At 37.2% G+C, this 27,813-nt stretch overlaps 6 protein-coding genes across 11 annotated transcripts; 4 read left to right on the top strand and 2 right to left on the bottom strand.

Annotated features, from left to right (window-relative positions):
• Positions 1-106: 106 nt before the first annotated feature.
• On the top strand, positions 107-4,975 carry LOC132196911 (protein CLEC16A homolog). Of its 6 annotated transcripts, none has more exons than XM_059619853.1 (19): positions 107-280; positions 412-477; positions 587-715; positions 772-905; positions 962-1,110; positions 1,161-1,390; positions 1,452-1,647; positions 1,701-1,868; positions 1,925-2,072; positions 2,137-2,370; positions 2,521-2,637; positions 2,691-2,845; positions 2,897-3,058; positions 3,113-3,266; positions 3,385-3,688; positions 3,754-3,884; positions 3,943-4,092; positions 4,411-4,577; positions 4,630-4,975. In XM_059619853.1, coding segments are annotated over exons 1-19 (3,093 nt in total). In that variant the 5' UTR covers positions 107-278; the 3' UTR covers positions 4,927-4,975. The 6 variants fall into 6 exon arrangements, with proteins under 6 accessions (XP_059475836.1, XP_059475835.1, XP_059475840.1 ...); XM_059619852.1 differs by having other exon boundaries at positions 381-477; XM_059619857.1 differs by having other exon boundaries at positions 107-477; positions 2,137-2,190; positions 2,263-2,370.
• Positions 4,965-7,238, bottom strand: LOC132196913 (uncharacterized). The gene is made up of 2 exons (XM_059619859.1): positions 6,519-7,238; positions 4,965-5,379 (listed from the first exon to the last, which is right to left on the bottom strand). Exons 1-2 carry the CDS (start codon positions 6,661-6,663, stop codon positions 5,072-5,074), a joined length of 453 nt encoding a protein of 150 aa, XP_059475842.1. The 5' UTR covers positions 6,664-7,238; the 3' UTR covers positions 4,965-5,071.
• Positions 7,239-9,777: 2,539 nt separating this feature from the next.
• On the top strand, positions 9,778-12,393 carry LOC132197989 (methyl farnesoate epoxidase). The gene is made up of 8 exons (XM_059621646.1): positions 9,778-9,931; positions 9,980-10,231; positions 10,279-10,442; positions 10,499-10,759; positions 10,822-11,173; positions 11,222-11,339; positions 11,400-11,544; positions 11,610-12,393. The coding sequence occupies exons 1-5, from the start codon at positions 9,844-9,846 to the stop codon at positions 10,960-10,962; spliced, it is 906 nt and encodes a 301-aa protein (XP_059477629.1). The 5' UTR covers positions 9,778-9,843; the 3' UTR covers positions 10,963-11,173; positions 11,222-11,339; positions 11,400-11,544; positions 11,610-12,393.
• Positions 12,394-14,782: 2,389 nt separating this feature from the next.
• On the top strand, positions 14,783-16,987 carry LOC132196958 (U3 small nucleolar RNA-associated protein 15 homolog). Its single transcript, XM_059619933.1, has 9 exons — positions 14,783-14,923; positions 15,043-15,135; positions 15,200-15,384; positions 15,444-15,567; positions 15,632-15,812; positions 15,911-16,131; positions 16,186-16,514; positions 16,565-16,698; positions 16,753-16,987. The coding sequence occupies exons 1-9, from the start codon at positions 14,834-14,836 to the stop codon at positions 16,941-16,943; spliced, it is 1,548 nt and encodes a 515-aa protein (XP_059475916.1). The 5' UTR covers positions 14,783-14,833; the 3' UTR covers positions 16,944-16,987.
• Positions 16,988-17,430: 443 nt separating this feature from the next.
• On the top strand, positions 17,431-19,130 carry LOC132196557 (glia maturation factor beta). The gene is made up of 4 exons (XM_059619302.1): positions 17,431-17,573; positions 17,784-17,880; positions 17,942-18,124; positions 18,348-19,130. The coding sequence occupies exons 1-4, from the start codon at positions 17,571-17,573 to the stop codon at positions 18,485-18,487; spliced, it is 423 nt and encodes a 140-aa protein (XP_059475285.1). The 5' UTR covers positions 17,431-17,570; the 3' UTR covers positions 18,488-19,130.
• A 26-nt stretch (positions 19,131-19,156) lies between these two features.
• Positions 19,157-20,383, bottom strand: LOC132196556 (protein cornichon). The gene is made up of 5 exons (XM_059619301.1): positions 20,084-20,383; positions 19,964-20,032; positions 19,791-19,903; positions 19,583-19,726; positions 19,157-19,524 (listed from the first exon to the last, which is right to left on the bottom strand). The coding sequence occupies exons 1-5, from the start codon at positions 20,162-20,164 to the stop codon at positions 19,497-19,499; spliced, it is 435 nt and encodes a 144-aa protein (XP_059475284.1). The 5' UTR covers positions 20,165-20,383; the 3' UTR covers positions 19,157-19,496.
• Between the last annotated feature and the right edge of the window lie 7,430 nt (positions 20,384-27,813).

Here is a 27,813-nt window from a genome sequence, read left to right as displayed (position 1 = left end):
TATATTATGAGATTCAGTACAAAGAAGTAGTGCAATAATTTAAAATTTTTTTATAGATTAGTTCATATTTTGTTCGGCAGAGGCGCGCGTAGCGCAAGTGTGCAGAAATCATGTGTTCGGGTTCGCCAAGGTTGAGTTTTGCTGAGGCGAAGAAGATGCACCGCCTCTTCACCGCTTTTGTCAGTGCCAGTTAATCAAGATTATAGCCCTCTCTGCCGAAAATGTGGACTAGGAGTGTAATTAGAACATAACCATCTAGAATTTATTCCGGAGAAACCATGTTAGTGCATAAAGACTTGCTGGCGAGAGCCCTCAAATCTCCCCCTTAAAGCTGTTGCTGTGATAATAATTTTCCTCTCTTGCTTTAATTTACATTTAAGAAACAGACTTTAAATCGAGAGAAATGTTTAGGAGTCGAAGTTGGTTTGGTGGCGGACTGTGGAAGCCAAAAAACCCGCATTCCTTGGAACATTTGAAGTGAGTTTTCTTCCTCAATCCATTTCCATAAAAAAAACTCCGCCTCGATTTCCTAATCAATGTCTAATGACTGCTTGATTTGTAATAATGTGTCCGTTTATGGTTTCAGGTATCTCTACAATGTTCTTTCAAAAAATCAAACGGTCTCCGAAAACAACCGTGGGCTTTTGGTCGAAACTCTGAGGTCCATAGCAGAAATTTTGATTTGGGGCGACCAGAACGATGGCAGCGTATTTGAGTACATACGTTTTACCTTTTCAGTGCATTAGTCATAATTAACCTCTCGTCCTTCAGCTTTTTCCTCGAGAAAAACATGCTGTCCTTTTTTCTGAAGATCATGAAGCAGAAATGTGGGAGTTACGTGTGCGTCCAACTTCTGCAAACTCTAAATATTTTGTTCGAGAACATCCGCAACGAAACGTCACTATGTAATTTTTGCTCAATTTTTTGTTTGTTCACAAATAATTTTATTTCACATTATTAGATTATCTTCTCAGCAACAATCACGTCAACTCCATAATCGTGCACAAATTTGACTTCTCGGACGAGGAGGTCATGGCTTACTACATTTCGTTCCTCAAAACACTTTCCTTCAAACTGAATACTCACACTATTCACTTCTTCTACAATGAGGTATTTTTTTATTTAATTAATTTGAGGTCGAATTAATTTTTCAATCACAGCACACAAACGATTTTCCCCTCTACACGGAAGCCATTAAGTTTTTCAACCATTCTGAGAGCATGGTTAGAATAGCCGTGAGGACCTTGACCTTAAATGTTTACCGTGTGGATGACAAATCAATGTTGAAATTCATTGGAGACCGAACAGCCGCCCCTTACTTCTCCAATCTGGTCTGGTTCATCGGCAACCACGTTCTCGAACTCGACAACTGTGTTCGAAATGATGCAGAGTAATTTTATTATTTGATCTAGAGTTTTTAAATTAAAAAAAAAAAAAAAATTTATTTGCAGCCACCAAAGTAAGGGGAAGTTGGCCGACCTCGTTGCGGAGCACCTGGACCACCTCCATTACCTGAATGATATACTTTGCCTGGAGATAGGCGACCTGAACTGTGTTTTGACTGACCAGCTGTTACATCGACTTTTAATGCCCTTGTATGTCCTTTCCCTGGCGCCCCGGAGCAATTCGACGCAGGAATCTATCCAGGCAAGAACGTCAGCTTAATTTAAATTTGAGTGTATTTTAATCTTTGAATGCAGGGGAGACCGTATGTGAGCAGAGTTGTGGCTTTGTTTCTCCTCTCCCAAGTTTTTCTCATCATCACTCACGCGCCTCTGGTGCACACCCTGGCTTGGATCATTCTGAGTGCTGACAGCGAAGCCATCTCGGACGACGACCAGGCCCACAAACTGACTGCCCTTGCCCAGGTACCATTTAAAAAGCACACACAAGTTTAGCAAAATAATACCCTTTAAATTTGCAGTCGAGTATTCCCTCCAGTATTCCTAAACTTGAGCCCCCTCCAAAACCCACCGCAATTGTAGAACAAGAGCTTTCCTACGAAGAGAAAAAAGCCATTGTATGGAAAAAGTCTCACGCACCCTCAGACGAGCCAAGTGCAGAAATCACAAGTAGTTGCTCAGCTTTTGAATTTGGTGGAGAACTGATCAACTTATCTTTTTTTTCAATTGCTAGGCACTGATGAGGGCAACGCTGAAGGAGGCAGCTCGTCTCAAGAAGGCAGTCCAGGTAGTTTGTTGAATATCACGGACGAGGAGAAAGAGAAACGCAGAGCTTTGAACTCAAAAGGTGTTTCTCTAGTGGGCCGCCCGTTTCTGGAGGCTATTTTTGGAGCCCTCGACTGTTCAGAGAACGACTTCGTCGCGCTTTTCGCCCTGTGCTTGCTCTACTCCATGGGCCATAACAAAGGTGAGTTTTCATGCAAAATGCTCAGTGTTGTGTGTAACGCTGGTGTATCTGTAAATTTGCTTACAATATGGATTGTCAGATGGTAAGCTTGAAAGTGTGACATTTTCTTACATTTGGATATTTAATATGTAATGTAAATTTTTCTCATAGGGGTCAACGAAGGACTTTTGGACAAGGTCTTATTCCCTGCCAAGAATTCACAGCACTGGTACAACGGAAATTTAATTGAGAGACTAATACATATCATAAGTTTGAGTTGCCAAATGAGTATGTTTTCAACAATATTTTTGTTCTCATAACCTTTAAACATTTTTTTTTAGATTCTAAAGTGCGTTTGGTTTCTCTTGAGATGAGTATTGGTCTGCTGCAGCAGCTTGTGCTCAGGGATAATCACAGTTTTCTCCACGATGGTCACTTGGCTGCGATTGAAGGGGCTCGAGAGGAAAGTACGGGGCAGTTGCGAACTTTTTACAAGGTAGTTGTGAATAAAATCAAAAGTTTCCAAATAGTAACATAAACTTTTCAGAGTGATGAAATTTTTCTGGACATGTTTGAGGAGGAGTGCCATGAAAGAAAGAAAGGTCCGTTGAACGTAGAGTGGCTGATGATGGACTCGAACATTTTGCTTCCTCCAACTGGCACCCCAATGACTGGAATAGAGTTTAGCAAGCGTCTTCCTTGTGGAGAGGTGAAATATTTCTGAAAAATGTTAGAATTCAATTTTAATAAACTTAATAAACAGGGAGAACGGACTCGTCGCACCATTAGGGCGTTTTTGCTTGTACGAGAATTGTCTCAGTCCCTCGGAATGGGTTCCGAAAGTCACCTGCCTCTCACCAACCCCTCGTCTTGTGTGCAAGTGGACCAAGTCTTGGACCTCAGTACGTGTCTTCCATGTAGGAACACAGTGGTTTTCTCTGCGAGCTTGACCCACTAGAGTTCCTGCTCAAACGCTTCACTGAGCTTTATATCAGTTTGGAAATGTTCAAATTGTAACTTTTTTTCATTTTTCAGACAATAGTGATCTGATTGCCTGCACTGTGGTGACAAAAGATGGGCAGAAAATTAGGCGGTTTTTGGTCATTGACGTCCTTCAGCTGATTTTGGTCGAGCCAGACACGAGAAGACTAGGCTGGGGGGTTGCAAAATTTGTTGGCTTCCTGCAGGATTTGGAAGTGACGGGTGACAAGGATGACTCGAGGTGCTTGCACATCATAGTTCATCGACCCCTCTCCTCAAATACTCCAAACAGACTGCCCCTTCTCTCAGCCAAATTTGTTTTTGATGATCACATTCGTTGCATGGCTGCTAAGCAAAGGTTAGTTGAGCATTTTTTTTTTTTTTTTTGTTTGTTAATATTTAAGTTGTAATAATTTGCTTTAGGCTGACAAAGGGAAGAAACAAAGCAAGACAAAAGAAAATGCAGCAGATTGCAAGACTGTTGGATATTCCTGCTAACCAAACAACTCCCTCCCCTCCCACATACTCTCTCCAATCGATGCGACTTCAAGAAAGTAAATATAATTATTTTTTGGAATTTTTTATTTTATAAAGCATTGGTCTGTAAATCAGGAGCTAGTAGAAGTTTGCTTGGCCCAAGCCGTCCAATGTTTTCCACTGCCATTAAAGCGCCAGGATTTGCTGCAGCTGTGCGGAGAGAAGAAAGTGGCAGGAACTCGAGGAATTCGTCTCCTTCTTCTAGAGGCTCGTCAGAAAACGCAGGTAGAATTAAAGAAAAAGAAAATACAGATAAACCAAAGCAAATGAAGAATAGTTCTGGGGTTGCAACTAGGGAAATAGAGGCTAAAAAATGAGCTTATCCTATGGCCTTTTGCGCTGAAAAAGTGTGCGCCACACCACTTTAAGAGTGGACTTCAGTTTGACAAAAGCGGTGCAACCCCTGAACTATCAACTATTTAATTCCTTTTTTAAGTCGTTGCTTTTAACTTGACTTAATTTCTATGAATGCTCCACAATGGATCTCAATTTATGGGAAGAGATTTTGTAAATAAAGAAGATATAAAAATTAATTTTAATCAGGATCGAGGTCGAGGGACGGGTCACCAAAAATGCCAAGGCCCCGAAGTGAGGAGATTCCTCTGGAAGACATAATTTCCTCATCTCAAGAAGGTGCAAGTTCGACTCTCCCGCAGCTGGACCCCACAAGTCAGCCAAACACCCCAATCAACACTGGCTCAAGTCAACAAGTAATTTAATTTTAATTTTATTCAAGGCACTCCTTACATTTTGAAATTTAAGAGCCAGGTTGGCAGAGGTGCAACAAGGAGACGCCACATGGAAGCGTCGCGAAGGTTGCTCTCCCCTTCGCCGAGACGCGCCAGCGAGTCCCCTTCAAGACTGGCCCAAGCGCCGGAAAGGAGCTCAAGCCCCTTAAACACCCCAAGTGCAACCCCTCCCGTTCCAAGCTCACACCCTGAAACAGAGACCTCCTTCATGGAGTTGCCACTCAACCCTGGTGATCAAAACGGCAACCCATGCGAAAGAAGTGAGTCGACCGAGAGGAAAAAGAAAAAGGGCACTGTTGAAATTATCTGAGTTTTGTCATGCAAAAAATAAAAAATAAACCGTTATATTGTTTTCTAAAAAAAATCAGACATTTTAATATTAATTTGACATTCACAGTTCACAACAGGAATAATTATTTTATAAATTCATTTTTTTTAGTCTTGTCACTTTTAGATCACCTCGACACTGTGGGAATGAAGTTGGGGGCAGTTTCGGGTCTTCTGTCGAGGGACACTCCGTCAACCATCGGCGTTGGGGGAATGACCCTCAGTTGCGGGGGCGGTTCGTAGTCGGTGGAGGAGATCGAGAGTCCGTCAACGCTGGCGCCAACTTGGGAACGGGAGCCATGCTGGACGCAGCATTCCTGCACGTGCAGGCAACACTCGCGGCCGCCGGGACACAGGGCTGTGACTGCGGCCAGGAACAACAGACCGAAACCTGAGCCCAGCAGAACAAATCCTGACAGCCGGATTGCGTTGTGACCTGTTAAAAATTTCATATTTTCAGAATAATTAATTAAATACAATGAAAAACTAGCAAGTTTGTTTCCAACCGTTTTGTTTTGTACCGATCCCACTAAATAAAATGTCATGCCAAAAAGAAAAAAGCGAGTTATCAAAATCTCAAATCAAGCCGTTCCATTTCCGCCTTGCCTTGACAATTACGAAGAGGCTTTTTGCTCTAGCCGCTTTTGTCGCAGGGCCATTAAAATTAAAACGCGATTCTGAGCCGCGATAAATACTCCTTTGTTTGCCATTTAACCGCGCAACTTTGGAAAGTAGCACCTGATCGCCTTTTGCTATTGTATAATAAAGGTCAAAGTATGAAGATTCTCGTGACAAATTATAGTCTGCCCGCGGAGCAGAACATAACACACCTCGTTGATTTTTATCTTGACTCTTTTGCTCGCTAGAAGGAAACGAAAATCGCCTTCAAAAACAATGGTGGTGGTTTACGTTGAATTCAATTTAATTTTCAATACGTTTTAATTCTTTTGCTTAAAAACACACATTCATATTTTTTCATCAAGACAACTTAGCAAAATTTCCTCAGCATCTCTGATTTTAATATCGGATTTTATCTACAATTTAAATCTATTTTAGATGAAATATTCGTCATTAAAATTTCCCAATAGTGTTTCAGTATTAAATATTATTGCAAATATCTAATTGTGAATAAAAAATTCTAATATTTCACTCATAAAAGGCACCACGTATATTTTAATGATTTTTTTTTTTTATAAAGTCACCATTTTTTATAAGAATTTCAGTTTACTTTGACGCACACAAGAAAAATATTGTTTTAAATAACGGTAGAGTAAATAGATGAAGCTAGCATAGATTGGCTATCGAACACCTTGACGACGGTGCTCTGCACACAATTAGCAGAAGGAAGTGTATAGGCAACCTGCTAGTCACGCGCGTCCAACTGGTTGCTTGCTCCCGAAATGTAGGCTGACCCAGATTAAAAAATGCGCATTATGGAAGATTCCAAGTAAAATAAATTTTTTTAACTCTGCGATTTTTAACAGTAAAAAATACAATAAAATTTTTTAAAAAAATGTTAAATTTTGATTTCGTTTAAATCTATTTTTTTTTTTCTTCTTTTTTTGTGAAACAAACCTGTGGCCTGGAGGAGTCCAAGGAGGGCGAGAAAGAGTCCGAGGAAGAGGAGGCCCACGCCGCCGGCAACCGAGAGGCACGAGAAGACGCAACAGCACCTTCCATACTTGACGGAGGAGCCGCCGAGCGACTTGTCGGCGCACATTCTCCTTTCCTCACCTCAACACATCTCTGAATAAAAAGCGTGCTTTGGAGGCCGCAACCCTCGCTGCACTACAGCCGCAGAAAGAAAGGAAGGGGTTTTCTAATGAGCTGCAGGGGGAGGTGTGTGCAAAGAAATAAATAAATTTATACTCTCACACGCCACACAGGTCGCGTGTTTCTTGTCGTAACAAACATCAAACTCCCTCCAGAGCATGCACAGAAGCGAAATCATGAGAAATGGAGACAAAATTAAAGAAAACTGCGCAAACAGAATGGAATTTCACGAGGAATTCCTACTCTCACAATCAGTTCTGTTGTTTGTTACGTAATTCAGATCCCAAAGGCTATATTTAACTTGATTTGCAATTCTATTCATGGTGTTGTGTGTGAGAATGTGCAATAAATTAGAATTCGTATTATGCAAACAACCGCGCGTATCTATTTTGGGCGTTGGAAACAAAGCCTTCTTTTGAGTAAAGTTCTATTTTGGGAGAGTTGTTTATTATGATTAGCCAAAAGCCGAGGGGGCTGTTTATAAGATTGCTTTACTGCCGCCTAATTAAAGTTTGAGATCGTCTTGCAGATAAAAATTACAATCCAATTATAAAATTATTATTTTTAAGATAGCTCTTTTATTCCTACCACGATTCTAGAGGAAAATAAATTAATTTATTGCAAAAATTAAGCAAGCACAATTTTAAATAAAATAATTCATAAATTCCTGCACGACAAATGGTGCTTAGGGATGAATTATATGTTCTGCAATTTAATTATTGAATAAAAAATAGCTCAATTTTTTTACATTTTTTCCTCGTCTGCAGCAAATTAAATTAATTTTTTTTTCCTACTCTATTAACTTCTTAAACTCAACTTATAAGCGTTAACAAAGAAATGGGTTTGCTGGTGTTAGCGAGACAACACTAAAGCGGCTTTGTAAAGAATCTATGGACAACGAAACGTGGAAGTGGACTCGGCAGTCGTCGCGTGCAATGCGTGTTTTCCTCTGCACACTGTTAATTATTTTAAATCTAATAGAGGTTGAAATTAAAAACATGCAAACTGCAGAGCAATTTTATATTTAACATGCATAATTTCATGTGCAATTAGAAAGTTTCGCACAAATATTAAAAAAGTTTTTATGAAATATTTAATTTTTAGATAGATAGAGTGTTTATTGAACACAACTAGGTGTATAGCGGAATATTTATTATATATTATTTATATTTTAAATACTCTATCTATCTGAAAAAAAAATAATTAAAAAAAAATATTTAATTTTTGTGTCATCTCTAAAAATTGCATCGGATTTTCTTTGCAATTCAACTTGCTTTTAAAATTAGCAAAATAATTGTATTTCATTAAAATATTACCATTTTACCACATGTCAATTGATTTTGGTTATGTTTGAGTTACTCTTTAACGCTCTTTAATCTAGAAAAAAATAACAAGTTATATGCTTTAGACATATTTTTTTTTATTTCTGTAGGTTTTATACTTGCTAAATTTGAACATCCACAGTAAGCAAGTCTATCTCGTAGTGAAAAGATGCATTACACAAAAGTGCAACAGGACATTTCTCACATCAAAAATATTCACTGACACTTTGTGTTATTTAAGGTACTATAATAGAACACGTTGGATGCATATTGAAATTTATATATTTGGTTAATTTCTTCAGCCAGCTCCGCAGACCCACTACAATTTAAGTAGTAATTCATAAAGCAAAATAAAATTTTCCACGTGTAATTGTTCATATTTCTTTGGCAGTTATTTGTTCATTAGATTTTTTTCAATGCGGTAAAATAAAGAAACGAAATTATTGCGATCAACGATTGCCTGTCTTTATCTTGGAGAAGAAATTTAGTGTGTTAATTTAGATTTGAAATCATAAGGACTTCACAGTTCGCCTTGATTTTTAGGGCCGTATGGCGGTGCAGGTTTTTCTGATCGGTAGAATTTCAACATAAGGCTGCGGCACCACCAGAACAAAAACATGCCGGCCAAGATGACGAGGTGCCTGGCCACTTTGGGGTAGAGTCGCTAGGGCCCTTCCCTGAGCAGGCCGAAGCCTTCACCACCACCCGAGGCCCGTCTGCGCATCAGCATGAAGCACATGCCGATTCCGCCGACCACAGCGCCCACCAACACGATCATGCCGATTATTTTGAAGATGCCCCACGACGCTTTTGCCGCTCCTGAAATTTTTCGTTCGTCTTAAACTCTAATGATTGAATTTTAATACTTACTGTGGCCAGCGTAAGCTTTTGCAGCGCCTTTCACTAGTTTTCCAGCCTTATTTTTGCCCTCCGATTCTTTTGCCAGTAAAACTTGAACATATTGGAACAAATTTTTGTGTGAAGCGGATTAATAATTTTGGAAAATTTCAACTCACCAAGAAACAAAAATAAAACAAGTAAAAAAATCGTCGTTGACCGGATTGCCATTTTTTGAGCCAAAATTGAGAGTATTTTGTATGCGTAACTTTGTTATGAATGCAGGTCAATCGCCTGTTGTGCCTGAAAAGGGGTGCGCAGTAGATTTTCCGATACCATTCAAGTATTCAACCCCCGCACAACGGCACAGAGCGCCGGCGCTTTTCCAATTTTAGTGAGAAAAGGCGCGAATTTTAGCCTCGTATATCCGCTATATTGAATCTTACTCGAAATTTGTTCGTTCCAGGGATATTTAGACGAGAACAGTATAGTGCCTTTAATATTGAAGGAAATTTTAGTAAATGGCAATATTTCAGATTTCTTTTGTTTTAAAAGAGATATTAGTTAGATCCTTCGCTTGATTTTATTCGTCCAAAGTCCAAAGAAATTCCAGATTCTCCTTTATTTGTACTCCTCTGTAGAAAGCACTTTCAGAAACAGAAAATCTAAATGTTACAGTAGCTTAAATTTCAAGCATTTTTAATAAAAACAAAATGCGTTCAATGTTCGATATACATTGGAACCTCTTTATCTTAAAAATAGTAATCACAAATCACAAACATTCAGCACCATGATTTGATTGTATAAATATTGAAATTAAATATTAACCCAGCACAAAATAAGTAATCTGTGACCTTTGCTCACCCGTCGTCTCAATCCCCTCTCACAAATGCTCACAAAATAAGCTTAATAAAGTCAACAGATCATCCCACAGGGATTTCTTGAATATTTTCCTCTTTGATATTAAAATGCTCCTCGTGACAATTACAGCGTCAATAATTTGCATTTGTTTAGCATATTTCATGTACCAAAGCAGACCGAAAGGATTTCCTCCAGGTGCATGATCATTTTAATAATTGAGTTGTAAATTAATTGTAATTTCAGGCCCAATATGGTACCCGATTTTAGGCAATCTGCTTTTCGTGCACCGCTTGCACGCAAAACTGGGCTACTTTCACTTGGTGTGGTTGGAACTGGCAAGACAATATGGGCTTCTGGTCGGTATGAAACTGGGTGGAAATTTGGTCATCGTGGTCAACGGATTTGAGGCAATAAAAGCGGTTTCCACCTTGCAGGAGTGTGACGGAAAGCCAGACGGGTTTGTTTTCAAAATGCGAACCTACGAACAGCGCCTTGGTAAAGCTAGAAATTTCAATAATTTGCGTTTTAATTACAATATAAAGGAGTGGGACTTACGGACGGCCCATTGTGGATGAAAACGCGAAATTTCGTGGTGAAAAATCTAAGACTTTTGGGAGTCGGTCGAGTAAAAATGCAAACGGTAATTTTGGATGAAGCTTGTGTTCTGGTGGAGGAGATAAAAAGAAGTTTTAAAAGTGAACTAAAAGTAAGATTTTTTTTATTAAAGTACTTTATTTTTCAATTTTTTCTTAATTTTTATAGAAGCGTAGACTTGAAGATTTTTCAAATCTAATTCGTCTGAGCATTTTGAATAGCCAATGGACTTTAGTCTCCGGCAAACGATTCGATTTAAATGACCGTCATCTCACAGACTTGCAAAAGCTAGTTTCGAGTTTTTTCAAAAGCGCTGATTTTTCCGGCGGAATCGTCAATCAGATTCCGTGGATTCGCTTTGTCGCGCCGCACTGGTCAGGTTACAGCGGCATGAAGGCGCTGGTCAAGCCCTTGCAGAAGTTCAGCGAGGTTTTTAATATTTGTTTTGTAATTTTCCTTCAGTTTTTTTTTTTTAATTTACTTTGTTAAAGGAATTGGTTGAGGAGCACAAAATGAAAATTGATTTATCTTTGGACGAGCAAGGAAATTTGGTTGACGCTTATTTGGCCATGATTGCAACGGCAGATAAAAATGATGCGATCTTTAATGGAAAGCAAAATAAATTTCTTTAAATATATCAAAATAAATAAGTTTATTAATTTCAGAAAAACAATTGACCTGCGTTCTTATGGATTTGTTCATGGCTGGCCCAGACACTTTGACCTCAGCTTTGGGCTTCATGCTTCAGTTTTTGATTCGGTTCAAAAATACGCAGAACAAACTGCATGCCGAAATTGAAAAATTCGTTGAAAGGCACAGGCCTAAGACTGAAGACTTGGAATTGTAATATTTTTAATTAGTACTATTTGAGCTTCAAATATTTCTTTGCAGAATGCCATACACAAAGGCGTTTATTGCGGAAAGCCTGAGATTTGCAAATGTTGCACCAATTCCGTCTCCACACAGGGCGATGAAAAATTGTTCAGTTTTTGGCTATAAAATTCGCAAGGTTTAAAATTTGTTCAAACATTTGAGCATTTATTTATTTATATTTATTTGGGCCACACAGGACACACTTTTTCTGTTGAACCTTTACAGTGTTCACATGGACGAAGATCACTGGGGCGACCCACAAAATTTTCGACCCGAGCGATTTTTGGACGCAACTGGAAATTATTTTGTGCAAGACGAATGGCTCGTTCCATTTGGACTTGGTAAATGTTATACCGCCGAATTATACATAAAAGAAATTTTTTATTTCATGAATTCTCTTAACTAGGCAAGAGGAGATGCTTTGGAGACAAAATAACTTGGCAGACACTCTTTGTCTTTTTAGTACTGTTTGTGCAGAACTTTAAAATTAGTCTTGCTGACGATGAAAAAGTAGAGGATTTTCAAGAAATCGTGGAAGGGATGACCTGCTCACCAAAATATTTTGCTGGAGAGATCACAAGTCGATATTAAATTTAGTGTGAAAAATTTCCATTTATGTATGATAGACAAGTATGCAAAACTGGTGCAAATGCAAAACTTTGTCTTTTTACTTTTAATTAAAAGCAATCTAAAAATCAAGCGCTTTTAGCCGGCAGAGAGTGAACATATCATTGAGGATAATGTAAATTTATGTACTTTTTAGGTAATTTAGAAGTAAATAAGAAAGTGAAAAAATCAAAATCAAATATTTTGACAGACTGTTTCAGTAAAATTAAAATTTGAATAATTAAACAGAAAAGGAAAAGCACATTTTAGCTGCAGCATGAATATTGATTTACTGGTTTGTCGAAGCAGGATGACTTTTGGAAGATAGTTTCAGCTACAATTTTTATTATTGATTTATATATTAATTGCAAAATTAAAGCATGTTAAAAAAATTCTGCTATTATTATTTGAAAATAATAAAAATATCAAGTTTTAAATCTATACTCTGATAGTGGCAGCATAAATTTGAAAATTGATTTTCAATATTTTGATGGTGCAGAGTGCATTATTTCAATTAAAGTGAAGCCCTTCAAAAGGAAACAGTTTTAATGCTCCCAAATTCATAGAAATAAAGATAATTATAATATTCAGCTCTCATAAATGATTGATTTTCATCGATTTTTTACATTATTTGCATAAACTCTGTGCAAATTTAATAAAAACAAGCGTGTAATTAAATTATGTATCGATTTTTCACTCCAAATATATGAAAATTGCTTCTTATAACATGTAGGGTTGGTTTTTGTCAGATAAAAATGACAGCTCAACATTGACAATTTGCGCATATTACTTAATCTAATTTTCTTTCGTTCATAATTTGATTATTCGTTAGTCATCATGGAAATGGTCAGCTTTCAGGACGCGTTGAAACCAATGCTGTTGATGGAAAAAATAGCAGGAATTTTGGGCTACGATCCGCAACTGATCTCAATTCCGCACAGATTGGCAACTCTGACGGCGCTTTGTTTTTTCTTTGTTAAGTCTTTTCAAGGCCAATTGGACAGTTTGAATTTCATTTTGAACACTTCAAATAAGCTAAATAGTTTGATTTTAGCTTTGTGCAATTTAACAAGTGTTCTTCTTGTGTTGCCACTCATTATCTTAATTTACTACAAATCCGTCCAAAAGCAAGACTTTGATTTAATTTTGAAAATTTTCGACAAGCAAGCTGCGGAACTGAACGTAAATGCCGAATTCTACCATTGCATCAAAAGGAAATCCACCGCGGTGACAATCTTTGTAGTGACATTTGTAACGCTAATGCTTTTTATTGAATGCGTGATTGGTGAAAAATCTGAAGTTACTGATATTTGTCTGTCAGCGTGCGTTATTTCCAGTACTGCCCTTTGTGTTTACAACGATATGAAACTGTTCACTGTTGTTGAAGGTGTGAAAATACTTTTCAAAGAAATTCACTCTGTAATAAATAGCTTAAGCGGTAGAGAAGATAATTTAGGAGAATTGACAGAGAAAATACGAAAAGTTTTCAGAGAATTGTGCTTCATAGTTAAACTGTCAAATGGATATTTTGGCCATTTGACCATGATTTCAAATCTTTCGGGATTCTTAGCAGTTTTGTTCAGTCTTTATTTCATTTCAATGATGTTGTGGTCTTTGTTAGGAATAAACAACAGTTCATTTTATATTTTTAACGAGCTTCTCTGGATTATGTCTATTGTGGGGCATTCTTGGATTTTAGTCTCATCTTGCGATGGTGCCACTGCTGAGGTATAAGGATTTTTTTACGAAAAAAAAATAAAGAATTAAATAGTTTTCCTTGAAACAGGTTGAAAAAATACGGAGCGCGATTGTAAAATTAGAGTTGAAAATGGATAAAAACGCCCAGAGAGAGTCCGTAAGATTAAATAAATGCTTGGAAAAATTGATAAAAGAACAAAATCTTCTTCCGCAGCTGAACATTTTACAAGTTGAGATTTTGCACAGCCAAAGGGAAATAAATTTCAACATTGGCAGTCTTTACACCATTAGCAGGAACTCTGCATTTTTGGTAAATCAGTTTTGAATAAAACAAAACTAAATCTAAATTTTAATTTTCAGATTTTAGGGTCGATTTTGACCTACTTGGCAACAATAATGCAATTTCAATTTTTAACAGAGCAATTAACAAGTGGACAATGCCAGTGCAACTAACATAATAATCATTTGTGATTTTATAGAAAAATTAAAATCTGGAACGCAATAAATATTGCCATCAAAAATTGAACAAAAACGCAAAAATGTATGGAAAAAGTTTCTAAATTACAATAAAGACAAGTATGCCAAAAAATCATTGGTAAAAATTTAAGTCTAAAAAAATGAAGCTTTTGAGGTTACAAATTTTATCATTTTGTAAAAGCTTATATTTTTTTCAAATAAACCAAATCATAATAAATAATTAACTTAATTAATTGACGATGGATATTACTTTAAGGTTTTTCTGCCGCCGTAGTTAAAGGTCGAAGAGACAAAATTAATCATTAATCTCCAAAAATGTTGCTTCACAAACATGGAGCACATAAAATATTCATTAAAACATCGATGCAAATATTTCCTTTTTATACAATAATATGACTGTTCTCTTTTTCAACACTAGCTCATGGTATTTAAAAATTGACGATAAATATATTTATATAATTTTAATGAATATAGTGAGGTTAAAAAAACTCACATATAAATCAATTTTTGTTATGCTCTTCATCTTCATTTGTTATAACATGTATATTAATTATTGATATAAAATCATGTAAATATAACTTACCGCCTATATTCTATGTTATATTGCATGTTGAGACCTTCAGAGACCTTGAGACCCTGAAGTTACAAGTCAGGTCACACTTTTATGCCAACAAGACCACAAGTGACCACAACAAGACTTCGCTTGGTAGTAAAAAAAGAGCGTGGAACCTCCTCCTACTATACATACAAGTTAGATTTTCGGCCACTCACAGATTGAGGGCGCAGTTGTTAGTGCTCGTGAAAACATAAACACGTGCGATTCACGGCGTCGGTGTTTTTCATACAAAAATGGGCAATTTTAAGCAATTGAACACAAAAATTTTCACCAAATCTTCCCCAGAGCTCAGCGATGAAGCAATCTACTGGAAAAAGTTCTCGGTAAGTGCAACGCGCCATCACTTTCACGTCGCAAAGCGTCTAAAATTTGCGAAAATTTGCATCTCTTTATTTTAACTGCACCTTAACATTTTTTTTTCTGAAAACTTTATGTTTCTCAGGCTCCAGCGATTCTTAAAGAATTCGGCCCCATTGACAATATCGACGTGAGCACCGTGGAACCTCATTACTTAGCAGTCACATGTTCAGTTAGGGTAAGGATTTTTTTAATTAGTTATAAATACTTAAATCATAATCTTTATTCCTTCCTTTATTTAGGTACAAGTTTACAACTCAGTCACGAAAACAGTATACAAAAATTTCACAAGATTCAAAGAAACGGCCTACGGAGGAAAATTCAGGCAGGACGGAAAACTTCTTTGCGCCGGTGGCCACGAAGGCGAAGTGAAATTGTTTGATGTCGGCTCCAAAAACCTTCTGCGAATATGCAAAGGCCACGAAGGGTGCGTTTGTTCTGATTTTAAAAGAAAGATATTGTTAAATCGCGGAAATTCCTCAACAGACCAGTCCACCGATGTTACTTCTGCATAAACAATTCGCAGTTGTTTAGCTGCTCGGACGACAAATCTGTTGCTGTTTGGGACATTGCGAGTGAGAAAATGGTCAACCAATACAAGGACCACACAGTGGGTTTTCATGAAATTATTATTATTTTTTAATTTTGAATCTAATTGAATGCAACTTGAAAAGGATTATGTCAGGGCTGGATGTGTTTCACCAATTTCTGCAGATATAATTGTTTCTGGTGGTTATGACAACAGAGTTATGATGTACGACACAAGAACAAATGACGTCGCCTTCACTCTAAACCACGGGGCCCCAGTGGAAAGTGTGATTTTCAATAAGACTGGAAGCATCATTATCTCAGCAGGTATCAATAATTTGCAACATTTTTTTAATAATTCAATTCCGGGAGTGCCTTGTTAAGTTATTTGTAATAAAAATCACATGATTTTTTTTTACTTTTAGGAGGAACAGATATTTGTTTCTGGGACGCGTTGGCGGGTGGAAAGTTGCTGAGCAGAATCACCCCCCACCACAAAACGGTGACCTGTTTGGCCATGGCCAGTGACGGCCTTCGACTTCTATCAGGAGGCCTGGACAAAAGGGTCCGCATCACAGACATGACGGACCTGCAACCTGTCCACGTCCTCGAATACCCTTCACCCATTCTCACCATTGGAGTCGAAGTAAGATTTTATATTCTATCAAATTATTGAATCTCTTTTCTGTACGAATTTTAGGCCAATGATAAAGTTTTGGCTGTTGGAATGGTGGACGGACTTGTGTCTATTGCTAGGAAGTTGGAGGAGAGTTCTGCTCCTAAAGCTCAGAGAGTGCGAATGACTTTAAGAGATTGGAGGAAAAGTGAGGGTCTGAAACGTCCCTCAAAAATCGAGACTCCGGAAGAAGGAGACTCGACCTTCACTGAAACAAAGAGAACCGAAATAGCCAATGTTGAGCGGCACCTTCGTTCCTACCGATACTCGAAGGCCTTGGACGTGGCTATAGTTCCTTACAACATTAATAAGAAACCTGAATGTGTGGTTAGCTTGTTGCAAGAATTGATAAGGTTCTAAACGGAATTTAAATAATTGTATTTTTCTGATGAAAATTTTTTAGGAGGAAAGGTCTGGCGGCAGCTCTGGCCGGAAGGGAAGAGCACAACGTTGCTCAGATTTTGAAGTTTGTTAGCAAGAATATTGGAAACTTTGAATACATGCCCACACTGACAGATGTCACAAACACCCTTATTGGTGAGATTAAAACATTTTCCTTGTAAGATATTAAAATTAATTTTTTTCATTTAGATGTCTATGGGGAGGAAATATTCAACATGCCAATGGCTTTGGATGCGTGTACTCAATTATTGGAAATCTTGAATGGGGAGGAGCAGTTTACACTAAAACTATTAGAACTGCAGGGAGCGATGGAGATGCTAAAAATTGCATCTGATTCTCATAAATCCATGCCTGCAGTTGAGACAAAAATTTTAACTTGAATGTGGAAAAGGTTATTTTTCTATGAATAAAAAAAAAACTATTATCAAAGATTTATCAGTTTTTTTTTTTTTTTTTAATTGAAGTTACGGCGTAAGCGAAATAATATTTATAAAAAGATTGACTTACAATTGGTTAAATTTTATAATTATTGCCATCGTTAATGCCCCCATCTTGCTGCTTTGTTTGCTCAGGCGTCGCTTTTAACATAATTGTTATTTTTCTCTTATAATTTTATGTTGGAAATATTCTTAAGACTTTTGCTAATGATTTATCGATTAAAAAAAAATAAATAAATGTTCTCCAATGGACATGGAGTCCGTTTAAAAATTCTGTAGTAGAATTTTGGCAATGAGTATTAGCCAAAATTACTCTCACGATGAATATAATGAGCATGATTGCCGCTCTTAATTTTTGCATTAAATTTCCGCAAGTGTTTCGTTGTTGCCCTCTAGTGAGAAACGTGAACTACAGATGGGCGTGTCCTTGTTTACCACGGTTCAGATTCACCGCAAAGACTTTTGGCTAAAGAGGCGATCTTGTGAATTTGGTCCTGCTTATGCCACAGGCCCTTGAATTCGCAAATAACTATTGCTCTCTAGACACGAACAACCAACGCTTATTCCAGAATGGTAAAGTTTTGCAAGTTTTCTTCTCAAATTTGTCGCACTGACACGTTACTCCTGTCAATTTTGTGATGCTTGTCCCCTTGCATCCTGCCTCAATTTAATGACTCACTCATGTTAGGGCGAGTCACGCTAATTAATCTAATCACGTACATAAATTACTTAAATTTTGTATTTTATGTATGTTGCAAACCAATTTGAAAATTAAAATTTCAGACCCATAATGTCAAAGTGTGTGACATCGACGACAGCGTTAAAGAAAAATTGAAGGAGTTTCGCTTCCGCAAACCCAAGGACAATGCTGCTCTCGTTTGTAAATTATAATTAAAATAACAGTTTTCAAGTTATTGAAGTGCGATTGAAAATTTTTGCAGTGAAAGTTGACCGAGCAAAGCAATGCATTTGTGTGGATGAATTGTTTGAGGACATCAGCGTGGATGATTTGCGCGAATCTCTTCCCTCGCACCAGCCACGGTATGTCATCTACAGTTACAAAATGGAGCATAACGACGGACGAATTTCCTACCCCATGTGTTTCATCTACATTACGCCAAGAGGTAAAAATAGGCTTGGTACTTTTTAAAGAAATCTTTTCCCAAATTAGGACCCATTGCTGGATTACATTAATTTTATGCAAGCAAAATTAAAAGCAATAAAATTATGAGAATTTGAAAAAATCTCATTTCACTTTTTTTTAATCATAACATAATATTGCATTTTTAAATTTTCTTCAAATTATCTAATATTTTTGTCCTTTTTTTACAAAATAAAAATTTCCAGACAGCCAGATAGAACTGCAAATCATGTATGCAGGGACCAAAATGGCTCTTCAGCGAGAGGCTGACCTCACCAGAGTCTACGAAGTGAGGGAACTTGAGGAGCTGACGGAGGAATGGCTCCGTGAGAAGCTGAGCAAGTAACTGAACTTCCTCCAAACTACTCTACTCGCCATGTGACACAATTGTTTTTGATGTTAAAATTTACATAGATGTCAAAAGAAGGCCGGAGGCACTTCTGAAAGTAATCCAAGTAATTATGTGTGTTTAACAAGACAAGTGATTTGCAATATTCACAAACCGATCTTTATCCAGTCATATTTTGATGAAAAAAGTAGATGTACAACTAAATATTTTTGTACCAATTGACCATTTGCTTTTGTGTGCTGAATATTTTTGGCACAATTATTTGTTGCTTTGGTTTGCGAAATGTTGTTAACTTATTTAAAATTGATTTTAGATTAAGTACAAAATAATAATTACTACCCCTAAGGTGATGAATACTTATTTTCTCATTCAAATTCATCCCAAATGAATTTGGCTGTGCATTTATGAATGCAATAAAAGTGCAAATGGTCAATTTAAGCTTCCTATTCACCAATCATGACTCAACATTGTAATGTCACTAGATTTAACATTATACTTTTACTGCCCGTTACCAGTCTTGGGCCATATTTGATTTTTTTTGTCTGAAGAAATGTATTCCTGTTTACGTTGAAACAAAATGTAAGAGTCTTATTGTCTTTTATAAAGCTATAATATAAACACAATTTTCAAATAGCAATTTTTTCATTTACAATCAAACAACGTTGCTCAAGTCGTAGAATTTTATTCTTCTGTTTTTGCATCAATATTTAAATATGTGTGCAAGTAAAGAATTCCCCAACAAAAATTATTGTAGCAACTGAAATAAGTTAAAAGTCTGTCTCAAATGCTCCCAAATATGACACATTTTATGTTTCGTTGGCGAATACTGACTGCAATCTTTGCTTCTCAATATGAGATGTGGGTCGAATTAAATAAAAAACATCAGTCCTTGCAGCCACTTTGAAGTCAGGGCAAAAAATTGAGGCTGTCCTTTGGTGCTGGTTTCGTACGTAGACTAACATCGTATTTGAACATCCATTATTTCATGACCAGTTCATCAGAGGATTTAGGCAGAAATGAGGGAGTAAATCATTCTGAAATTATCAAAGTTTAATATTTTTGGGTATAAAATTGGGATTGGTTCAAATTTACCCGTAGAGGTAGTAAAAAAAGGATAAAAGGTAGAAAGCAAGTTTTATCCAGCCTTCACGCTGACATTTGGTCAGTGTGTCTGCATTCATAATACTGGTAGGATCGTAGAGACCAGGTCCAGACATAACAGGTCTTGTCCTGTACCTTTGGATAGGAAATTTTTAAAACAGGGTCAAAATCCGTAAAATTTATTAAAAAAATATAATACCTATTTATATTGTAGGCGATCATGGGTACGTTAATGATGAGTGAAAACCATTCTCCCGATATCAGGAAAAGCAGATTGAAAATTATGTGGAGTAAGTACTCTGGCAAAACGAGCTGAAATATATGTTGTCAAATAAGATAAGGAATTATAATGCTCTGCCTTAAAATGTTTACCGGGTTGAGGCTGTTGCACTGATCAATGGGGTTTTTGTAATCAGTTTTGAGCTCATCAAATGCTATCACCTAAAATTTATCAGTTAAATAAATTTAAAAGCAATTTAAGTCACCATTTACGTGAAATATAGCGAAAAAGATGAGGAATGCGTCCGCAATCAGGGCAATGATGTAGGAAAACGCTGCGAAGCTAAACGCCATTCTTTTGAGATGCTGTTTGTTTTTCACGCCCTGTACCGGGTGCGAGAGCCGAGATGAAACCTTTCTGACGGTCAAGATCTTCGAATAAACCTTATAAACCAGCTCGATGGACAATATCCGGGAAAAGTCACAGGGACTCGAAATTATATGCTAAATTGCGCAAAAAGTTACGGAATTACGCCGAGAGCCTTAAATTAGTAACTGAGGGGTGTGGTCGAACGGTGAATCAGGAAGGGGGTGAGTACGTTTTTTTACGGCGGGAGAAGTTCAAATGTTGCAACCCAATTATTATAATTTGCAATTATTGCCAATAAATTAATTTTTTTTTTTATAGGAATTCATCTCATGTGGAACACGAGAAATACGATTATTTTCCGGAAAAACCGATTAAAATTCCAAAATTTGTTCGGTGCTATTTGCTATTATTTTTATTTGTGCAGCCTTAAATAATTTTTATTTCCTAGCAATTTTGGTCTTTGAGATTTATTAGTTTTATGGAAAAATTTAAAACATATTATGACCATTTGTTATGTGCGTATCAACCCCATCTTTTGAGTGTCCCATTTTTTTTCATGTTTTATTTCTTATATTAGGAATGCTTTTATCATTCTTCAATGGGGAGGCTGCGATCGCTTATAGCATCTATCATCTCATTCTGATTTTTGCTCGGTTTCTATGTGCATCGCATCTGAACACGGTTTTTGACCATAGTAAAATGAGCGTGTGTTGTGCTATGCGGGAAAGCAGAAAGTTGAATTTATGTGGAAACTTAAAAAAAAAATAATGGTTTTTACCCTGAACAACCCTGACCAGGACATAACAATCAATTTTTTATTTTTTATTATTTATTTTTTAGGGTCAGGCCAAGACACGGTCTTGTTGGCCTGTGCCCTTTTTAGTAGCGCAGAAGGCGCCACTCAATTTTGTCTTTTTTTTACGAATGTTTTTTTCTGAAGTACACAACAGCGAGACGCTACGGTCAGTCATATTTGGCCTTGAAGTGAAGAAAAGTGCATTTGTTTGACACACTGCGCCGACGGATTCATCTCTCCTCAGCATCGCGCGCGCGGTCCAACCTTTTCCCGCAAAGATGCGTGTGTGCACAAAATTGCATAGCGCGCGCACGACCTGCACATTATTGCATTTTTACTTTTTCTTAACACGCTCATTACCTCTTGCTTTTTGCGACAAGGTTGTTCGTCAATTATCATTACTCATCTTTCAAACTTGATTTTATTGCAAAAGCGCTTATATTTTCCATGCATTAATTATTAACTGAGATGCTTTAAAACTCAAATTGCTTTTCAAAATTCATGCCTTTTGTTCTTGATTGATAAAAGTAAAAGTGTGTGCGTGGAATATTATTAGCCGTTAAATAACTTATTTTCTCTTCAAAGGAAATAAAATAAGGGATTAAAATATATATTTTGTTTGATTAAAAATACTTGTTAATTAATTTTATTTTGAAGAAGATAAAATGTTATGTATACATTTTTTACGCAATATTAACTTAAACGAAATAAAATGAGGGATGCAACAAAACCGTATTTGAATTTTTGATAACTGTTATGATATTTGAGTTATATTGCGTTAATACTTTTATAAATTCTTTATTTAAATTTCTTGATAGCTTAAATAATATAAAGTCACGACCTTTCATTCACTATTAAAGCTCTGCATGCATATAAGTTTTTACATGCATGAATGCTGACCCTGAATCATCAGCTAATCCCCATCAAATCCCATCCACAAAAGCTCATTTTGACTGACAATGTCAGTTTGCAAACAAGGAACCTTTCAATTGCCAGAAGAGCATTGAGGCAAGTAATGATTGCGTGGGACGATCTTAAAGATCTTGAGGAAAAGAAGCAAAAAATAAAACAGCGCGCGGAGATGAAATTAAAACACTTAAATCCCACGCCTTGACAAAAGCTCCATTTTTGCAACTCTTGCGTGCAGGTTTCATTTTTATTTATTTCAAAAATGCTGTGCCTTGGAAAGTAAAAGTATAAGAAGCACAAAAAGTGTAAGTGCTTGCAATTTTTAAGTCGATTTTTTCACTGCACCGCCGGCTCTATTTCCGTTAAGAGATTATTTCAGTCTCATCCTTTCCTTACTTACTTGATAAATCTGAAGAGCTGCATTATTATATTGCACTGCGCTTTCTCGTAAAAGTTGCTTTTTTTAAACAATTTTTGGCCGCTGCACACGATTTGCAATTTTGAGCGGGAGGTGAAAGAAAATTCTCGCTCACTTTTATATATTGCGGCACAATTTTTAGTGCGCGGATTAAGCAAAGAGTCCATTAGCCGATCTCGTTTGCTCCGCTCGAGAACGAATTAGCCAACTATGAGGAGATGCATTGTTCGGCGGCTGCTGCTCCGGTGCTCGCCGCGGCGAGATTTTCCATGGAGTTATCATCTGTCCGATTGAAAATTCGCAGCCTACAAAAGTGTCACAATAACTCTCAGCTTCTGGTGCATTAAAGAGAAACCGCGCGGACGAGATGCTTTTGATTTTTCAAATGAAAAGAAGGAAAAGAAGCGAGTTATTGGCTTGAATAAAATGCACAGGAGAGTGGAGTAATTAATTTTCGTCAGCGGCATTGTGTTGTAACGCGCGACCGTGTCTCACCTAAACACAAGTGCCTAGGGTATTGCTAAGGCTGCTATTTAGACTAACAAAGAGACAGACGACCGCTCGCACAGGTGGTTTTTGATTATCTTAATAAAATGCTAATTTCAAAATTAACAGAGTCCTCGGGCTTTGCTTTTCCTAACGGATGGTAATTGGGTGCGACAATTACCTAGAAAGAAGCTAATTGAAGATCGGTGTGTCTAGGGGATTTTTATGATTCTCTAACCACTTCTTTCTATTAAGAATTCCAAGCAACAAAGCAGCCCTTAATCAAATCTAACAAAATCAATCCTGGATTTATTCGGTCCTTCTTTATCAGTCAAAGGCGCCGATGACAATCTTGACAATGCCACGGTTCCCTAAAGCAGAACTCAAATAAAAGGAATTGATATTTGGTAATCCTCTTTTATCAGTCAAAGGCGCCGATGGCAATCTTGACAATGCCACGGTTCCCTAAAAAAGAATATACCAAAGTACGACTCTTTTCCAGCTCAGAGACAGTATTAATTCTAATTTTCTTATTCACACAAACTTTGCTATTTACACCTTTATACTGTGTATATAATATTCTGATCAATTATTCCAATTATTGCCTACCCAGGCTGACGGGATTTTATCTTAAACAATATCTGTCAAATGAAACACCTGCCGCTATCAATCATGAAGGTGCTCAATCGAGACTTGAGCCACCGATTCACCGACTTCAAGCGCCTATCAAAAGTATGCAATTTCCACTCAATTGCTTGAGCCAATTACACCTTAACTATTGAGATATTCTACCTGATTGCAGAATAAGATCAATAACCCACTTAATGGACTTAAGCAGATAAATCTCTCTCAATCTACACCTAACAGCAAGGCTGGTAAAAAGTCCTTCACGAATGAAGTCTCTTATCCACCAATTTAATCTAATCTGTGAATTTAATCTATAGCCAAAATAACACTCAATACGACTTGAATCTCTCTCGGCTCCTATCAACAATTGCTAATTTACGCTTAATAAACTTAAGCCAATCAAGCAATTGATCTAAGCTGAAGAAATGCTGTTTCCGTTCAATGAACTTGAACCAACAAGCAATGATCCGGAATGCTTAGCTCCTTGGCCAGAGAGGTCCCACTCTCTGCTCTGCCTGAGCTCCAAGCACCGAACACCGAATGAATCTTGCAGGCTGAGCTGGCCTTTTTATACCAGCAGATCGGCTGGTCAGAATCTTCTAGAGGGAGAGTGATGCGCGCGCCACTTTGTTCTCCCTCACTCTCTCTCTCCCTGCGGTGTGTGATTAAACTGCCGCCTGGTGGCGGTTTTACTGAACTTCATTAACCGGTGTTAATTTTCAAACCGGTATGCTTTTTTCAACCGGTTATTTTGTCTCGATATCTTTTGATCAAATCAGATTTATTTACACTTTTCCTGTAAAACAAGCCATAATGGCTACAAAACCCAGGCCAGTTTTTGGAAAATCATTCATTTGAGAAAAACTGTAAAACTTTTTACAAAAAGTGTAAATTTCTTTATCTCTCATAAGCACTCTTCGCTTATTACAATCATGGTTCTCTTATTTCTCATAACTTCAAACTTAAAACTATATTTACATCCTTAATTCTAGTGTTCTTTATCTTCTTGTCTGTATTATATGGTTTCTTTCCTCTCTTGGCTGGAGGATCTAGCTCCTGGAGCTTGTTTAGGAGGATTTCTAGCAGTAGGTTTTACATTGCATCCATCTGCTAAGTGGTCATCACTCCCACAGTGCCAACAGGTCTTATGAATAAAAGGACGAGTCATCTTGGAGTCTGTGTTTTCACCATTTTCGTCCTCAGGAAGCCCACTCTTTAGCTTCACCTTCCTTCCATCAATGGAATTTTTCTGATACCCATACATTGGTTCAGCCTGGGTAAAAGCAGAAGGTGGTTTCCATCTATTTCTGTGTTGGACTGATTTTTCAATTCTGAAAGAGTCTTCATACATATCATGAAGCGAACTATACTCTTTGTTTTCAACATATTGTTGGTAATTAGGATGCATATTTCCATAGGCCTTCAATACTTGTTCTTGCATAGGCACAAGGATTGACAATGAATCATACATTCCCTTGATATTGATCAAATATTGGGATAAAGTCTCATCTTCACCTTGATATCTTACCTCGATATCTTTGAGACAGTTAATATCATATTCCTGAGGCTGGAAATACTTCATAAACTCCTTTTTGAATTGAGCATATGAAGTAAAACCTTCATGAAACTCCCACCACTTTCTGGCTTCACCTTTCAAAGCAATGGGCATGTCACGCTCAAGAATTGAGTCAGGTGTCTCCTCAAGAGCCTTTGCATAGTCAATGAAACGTTTGCAAAAGAGATGAGGAGTCAACTTTTTGTTGTCACCATCAAAGGTTGGCAAGCTCACATTGATTGGAGGAACAACTTTAGAACGACCTCTGGCCCTAGCATTGTCCCCCAAACGAGAGATATCTTCTTCTGGACGTTCTGTCACACCTTTCAAATAAGGACTGATAGGCAAAGAGACACCCAATTTAACACGACTGTTACTAGTATCTCGACGCCCCCTTGATTCTCCAAGTGTGAAATCATCATCAATGATATTTTCCTGCCTATTTACAGGAGTACTAAAGAGAGTATTTTGCCTGGGAGTGCTTGATTCATGCAAATTATCAAACCTATGATCAAGTTGATTAATTCGCTTCTTACTTGCCTCCGCAAAAGTGAAGAATTCATCAGTGAGTTTCTTCATATTTTCAGAAATTTTGAGAAGATTTTCATGCAACTCATCATTTCTTTGACATACGAAATCCATCATGGGTTTCATGACTTCATGAATCAACTCAATCATTTTGTCATGCTTCTTCAATTTTTTGGATGCTTTTTCAAGCACTTTAGCAACATCTCCTTGTCCTTGGACAACACCTCCTCCTTGTTTGTTGTCTGGAATCGCTGGAGGAGGATTCTGATTGACGACAACAGGATTTGGCGTTCCACTCCCTGCGGAGTTGTATTGAGAACCTTGAGATTCGTCTCCTTCCATATTTGAAGATCAATCAAAAACCTGAATTTAATCAGATCCCGGCCGAGCCCCCAATTCTGTAACGCGCGACCGTGTCTCACCTAAACACAAGTGCCTAGGGTATTGCTAAGGCTGCTATTTAGACTAACAAAGAGACAGACGACCGCTCGCACAGGTGGTTTTTGATTATCTTAATAAAATGCTAATTTCAAAATTAACAGAGTCCTCGGGCTTTGCTTTTCCTAACGGATGGTAATTGGGTGCGACAATTACCTAGAAAGAAGCTAATTGAAGATCGGTGTGTCTAGGGGATTTTTATGATTCTCTAACCACTTCTTTCTATTAAGAATTCCAAGCAACAAAGCAGCCCTTAATCAAATCTAACAAAATCAATCCTGGATTTATTCGGTCCTTCTTTATCAGTCAAAGGCGCCGATGACAATCTTGACAATGCCACGGTTCCCTAAAGCAGAACTCAAATAAAAGGAATTGATATTTGGTAATCCTCTTTTATCAGTCAAAGGCGCCGATGGCAATCTTGACAATGCCACGGTTCCCTAAAAAAGAATATACCAAAGTACGACTCTTTTCCAGCTCAGAGACAGTATTAATTCTAATTTTCTTATTCACACAAACTTTGCTATTTACACCTTTATACTGTGTATATAATATTCTGATCAATTATTCCAATTATTGCCTACCCAGGCTGACGGGATTTTATCTTAAACAATATCTGTCAAATGAAACACCTGCCGCTATCAATCATGAAGGTGCTCAATCGAGACTTGAGCCACCGATTCACCGACTTCAAGCGCCTATCAAAAGTATGCAATTTCCACTCAATTGCTTGAGCCAATTACACCTTAACTATTGAGATATTCTACCTGATTGCAGAATAAGATCAATAACCCACTTAATGGACTTAAGCAGATAAATCTCTCTCAATCTACACCTAACAGCAAGGCTGGTAAAAAGTCCTTCACGAATGAAGTCTCTTATCCACCAATTTAATCTAATCTGTGAATTTAATCTATAGCCAAAATAACACTCAATACGACTTGAATCTCTCTCGGCTCCTATCAACAATTGCTAATTTACGCTTAATAAACTTAAGCCAATCAAGCAATTGATCTAAGCTGAAGAAATGCTGTTTCCGTTCAATGAACTTGAACCAACAAGCAATGATCCGGAATGCTTAGCTCCTTGGCCAGAGAGGTCCCACTCTCTGCTCTGCCTGAGCTCCAAGCACCGAACACCGAATGAATCTTGCAGGCTGAGCTGGCCTTTTTATACCAGCAGATCGGCTGGTCAGAATCTTCTAGAGGGAGAGTGATGCGCGCGCCACTTTGTTCTCCCTCACTCTCTCTCTCCCTGCGGTGTGTGATTAAACTGCCGCCTGGTGGCGGTTTTACTGAACTTCATTAACCGGTGTTAATTTTCAAACCGGTATGCTTTTTTCAACCGGTTATTTTGTCTCGATATCTTTTGATCAAATCAGATTTATTTACACTTTTCCTGTAAAACAAGCCATAATGGCTACAGTGTTATGTGTATAGAAATTACAATAAAAAAGAAATTGACGCTCTAATCTATCTACTGTAAAATCAAGCCAAATGAAATGTTTTTAATTTGTTGAATTTTTATACTGAATAATTTTACACTTAATTGCAGCGATGTGCTATAAATACTATTCGAAATAGAAATAAATTTTGTCTTGCGGAACCTGGATATTAGATCACATAAGTTAATAAATCCTTTCTGATTCCGATTCCATAGTCATTTAATTTGAAAACTAATGATTGATCTATAACCAACACTAATGTAAGAAAAGAGCAAACGAAAACAAAATAAATTAAATTTATAATTTTAAATGCATAGAAAATTATAAATTTGTTTTATAGTTTTTATCATATTGAGAATTAATTAATTAGAGATTAATTATACCATGATCTTTTTCTAGTAAATTATTAATTAAAAAATATATTACAAAATT

Source organism: Neocloeon triangulifer, unplaced genomic scaffold, assembly GCF_031216515.1.
Source record: "Neocloeon triangulifer isolate White Clay Creek 2 clone unplaced genomic scaffold, ASM3121651v1 ptg000012l, whole genome shotgun sequence".
Taxonomy (NCBI): Eukaryota; Metazoa; Arthropoda; class Insecta; order Ephemeroptera; family Baetidae; genus Neocloeon; species Neocloeon triangulifer.
This window is presented reverse-complemented; position numbering and strand designations above follow the sequence as displayed.

What these genes read in the sequence shown, in the direction of transcription:
- LOC132196911 (XM_059619852.1), top strand. Translation starts at nt 404, where the DNA reads ATGTTTAGGAGTCGAAGTTGGTTTGGTGGCGGACTGTGGAAGCCAAAA. An exon ending in CCGCAACGAAACGTCACTAT is followed by an intron (nt 906 to 961) that starts GTAATTTTTGCT and finishes TCACATTATTAG; the next exon opens with ATTATCTTCTCAGCAACAAT. An exon ending in AGTTGCGAACTTTTTACAAG is followed by an intron (nt 2,846 to 2,896) that starts GTAGTTGTGAAT and finishes TAAACTTTTCAG; the next exon opens with AGTGATGAAATTTTTCTGGA.
- LOC132196913 (XM_059619859.1), bottom strand. Translation starts at nt 6,663, where the DNA reads ATGTGCGCCGACAAGTCGCTCGGCGGCTCCTCCGTCAAGTATGGAAGG. An exon ending in TGGACTCCTCCAGGCCACAG is followed by an intron (nt 5,380 to 6,518) that starts GTTTGTTTCACA and finishes AATTTTTAACAG; the next exon opens with GTCACAACGCAATCCGGCTG.
- LOC132197989 (XM_059621646.1), top strand. Translation starts at nt 9,844, where the DNA reads ATGCTCCTCGTGACAATTACAGCGTCAATAATTTGCATTTGTTTAGCA. An exon ending in AACCTACGAACAGCGCCTTG is followed by an intron (nt 10,232 to 10,278) that starts GTAAAGCTAGAA and finishes TACAATATAAAG; the next exon opens with GAGTGGGACTTACGGACGGC. An exon ending in GTTTTAAAAGTGAACTAAAA is followed by an intron (nt 10,443 to 10,498) that starts GTAAGATTTTTT and finishes TAATTTTTATAG; the next exon opens with AAGCGTAGACTTGAAGATTT.
- LOC132196958 (XM_059619933.1), top strand. Translation starts at nt 14,834, where the DNA reads ATGGGCAATTTTAAGCAATTGAACACAAAAATTTTCACCAAATCTTCC. An exon ending in AAGCATCATTATCTCAGCAG is followed by an intron (nt 15,813 to 15,910) that starts GTATCAATAATT and finishes TTTTACTTTTAG; the next exon opens with GAGGAACAGATATTTGTTTC. An exon ending in TTGTTGCAAGAATTGATAAG is followed by an intron (nt 16,515 to 16,564) that starts GTTCTAAACGGA and finishes AAAATTTTTTAG; the next exon opens with GAGGAAAGGTCTGGCGGCAG.
- LOC132196557 (XM_059619302.1), top strand. An exon ending in GGACAATGCTGCTCTCGTTT is followed by an intron (nt 17,881 to 17,941) that starts GTAAATTATAAT and finishes AAATTTTTGCAG; the next exon opens with TGAAAGTTGACCGAGCAAAG. An exon ending in CATCTACATTACGCCAAGAG is followed by an intron (nt 18,125 to 18,347) that starts GTAAAAATAGGC and finishes AAAAATTTCCAG; the next exon opens with ACAGCCAGATAGAACTGCAA.
- LOC132196556 (XM_059619301.1), bottom strand. Translation starts at nt 20,164, where the DNA reads ATGGCGTTTAGCTTCGCAGCGTTTTCCTACATCATTGCCCTGATTGCG. An exon ending in ATCGCCTACAATATAAATAG is followed by an intron (nt 19,727 to 19,790) that starts GTATTATATTTT and finishes TCCTATCCAAAG; the next exon opens with GTACAGGACAAGACCTGTTA. An exon ending in TTTTTTTACTACCTCTACGG is followed by an intron (nt 19,525 to 19,582) that starts GTAAATTTGAAC and finishes TGATAATTTCAG; the next exon opens with AATGATTTACTCCCTCATTT.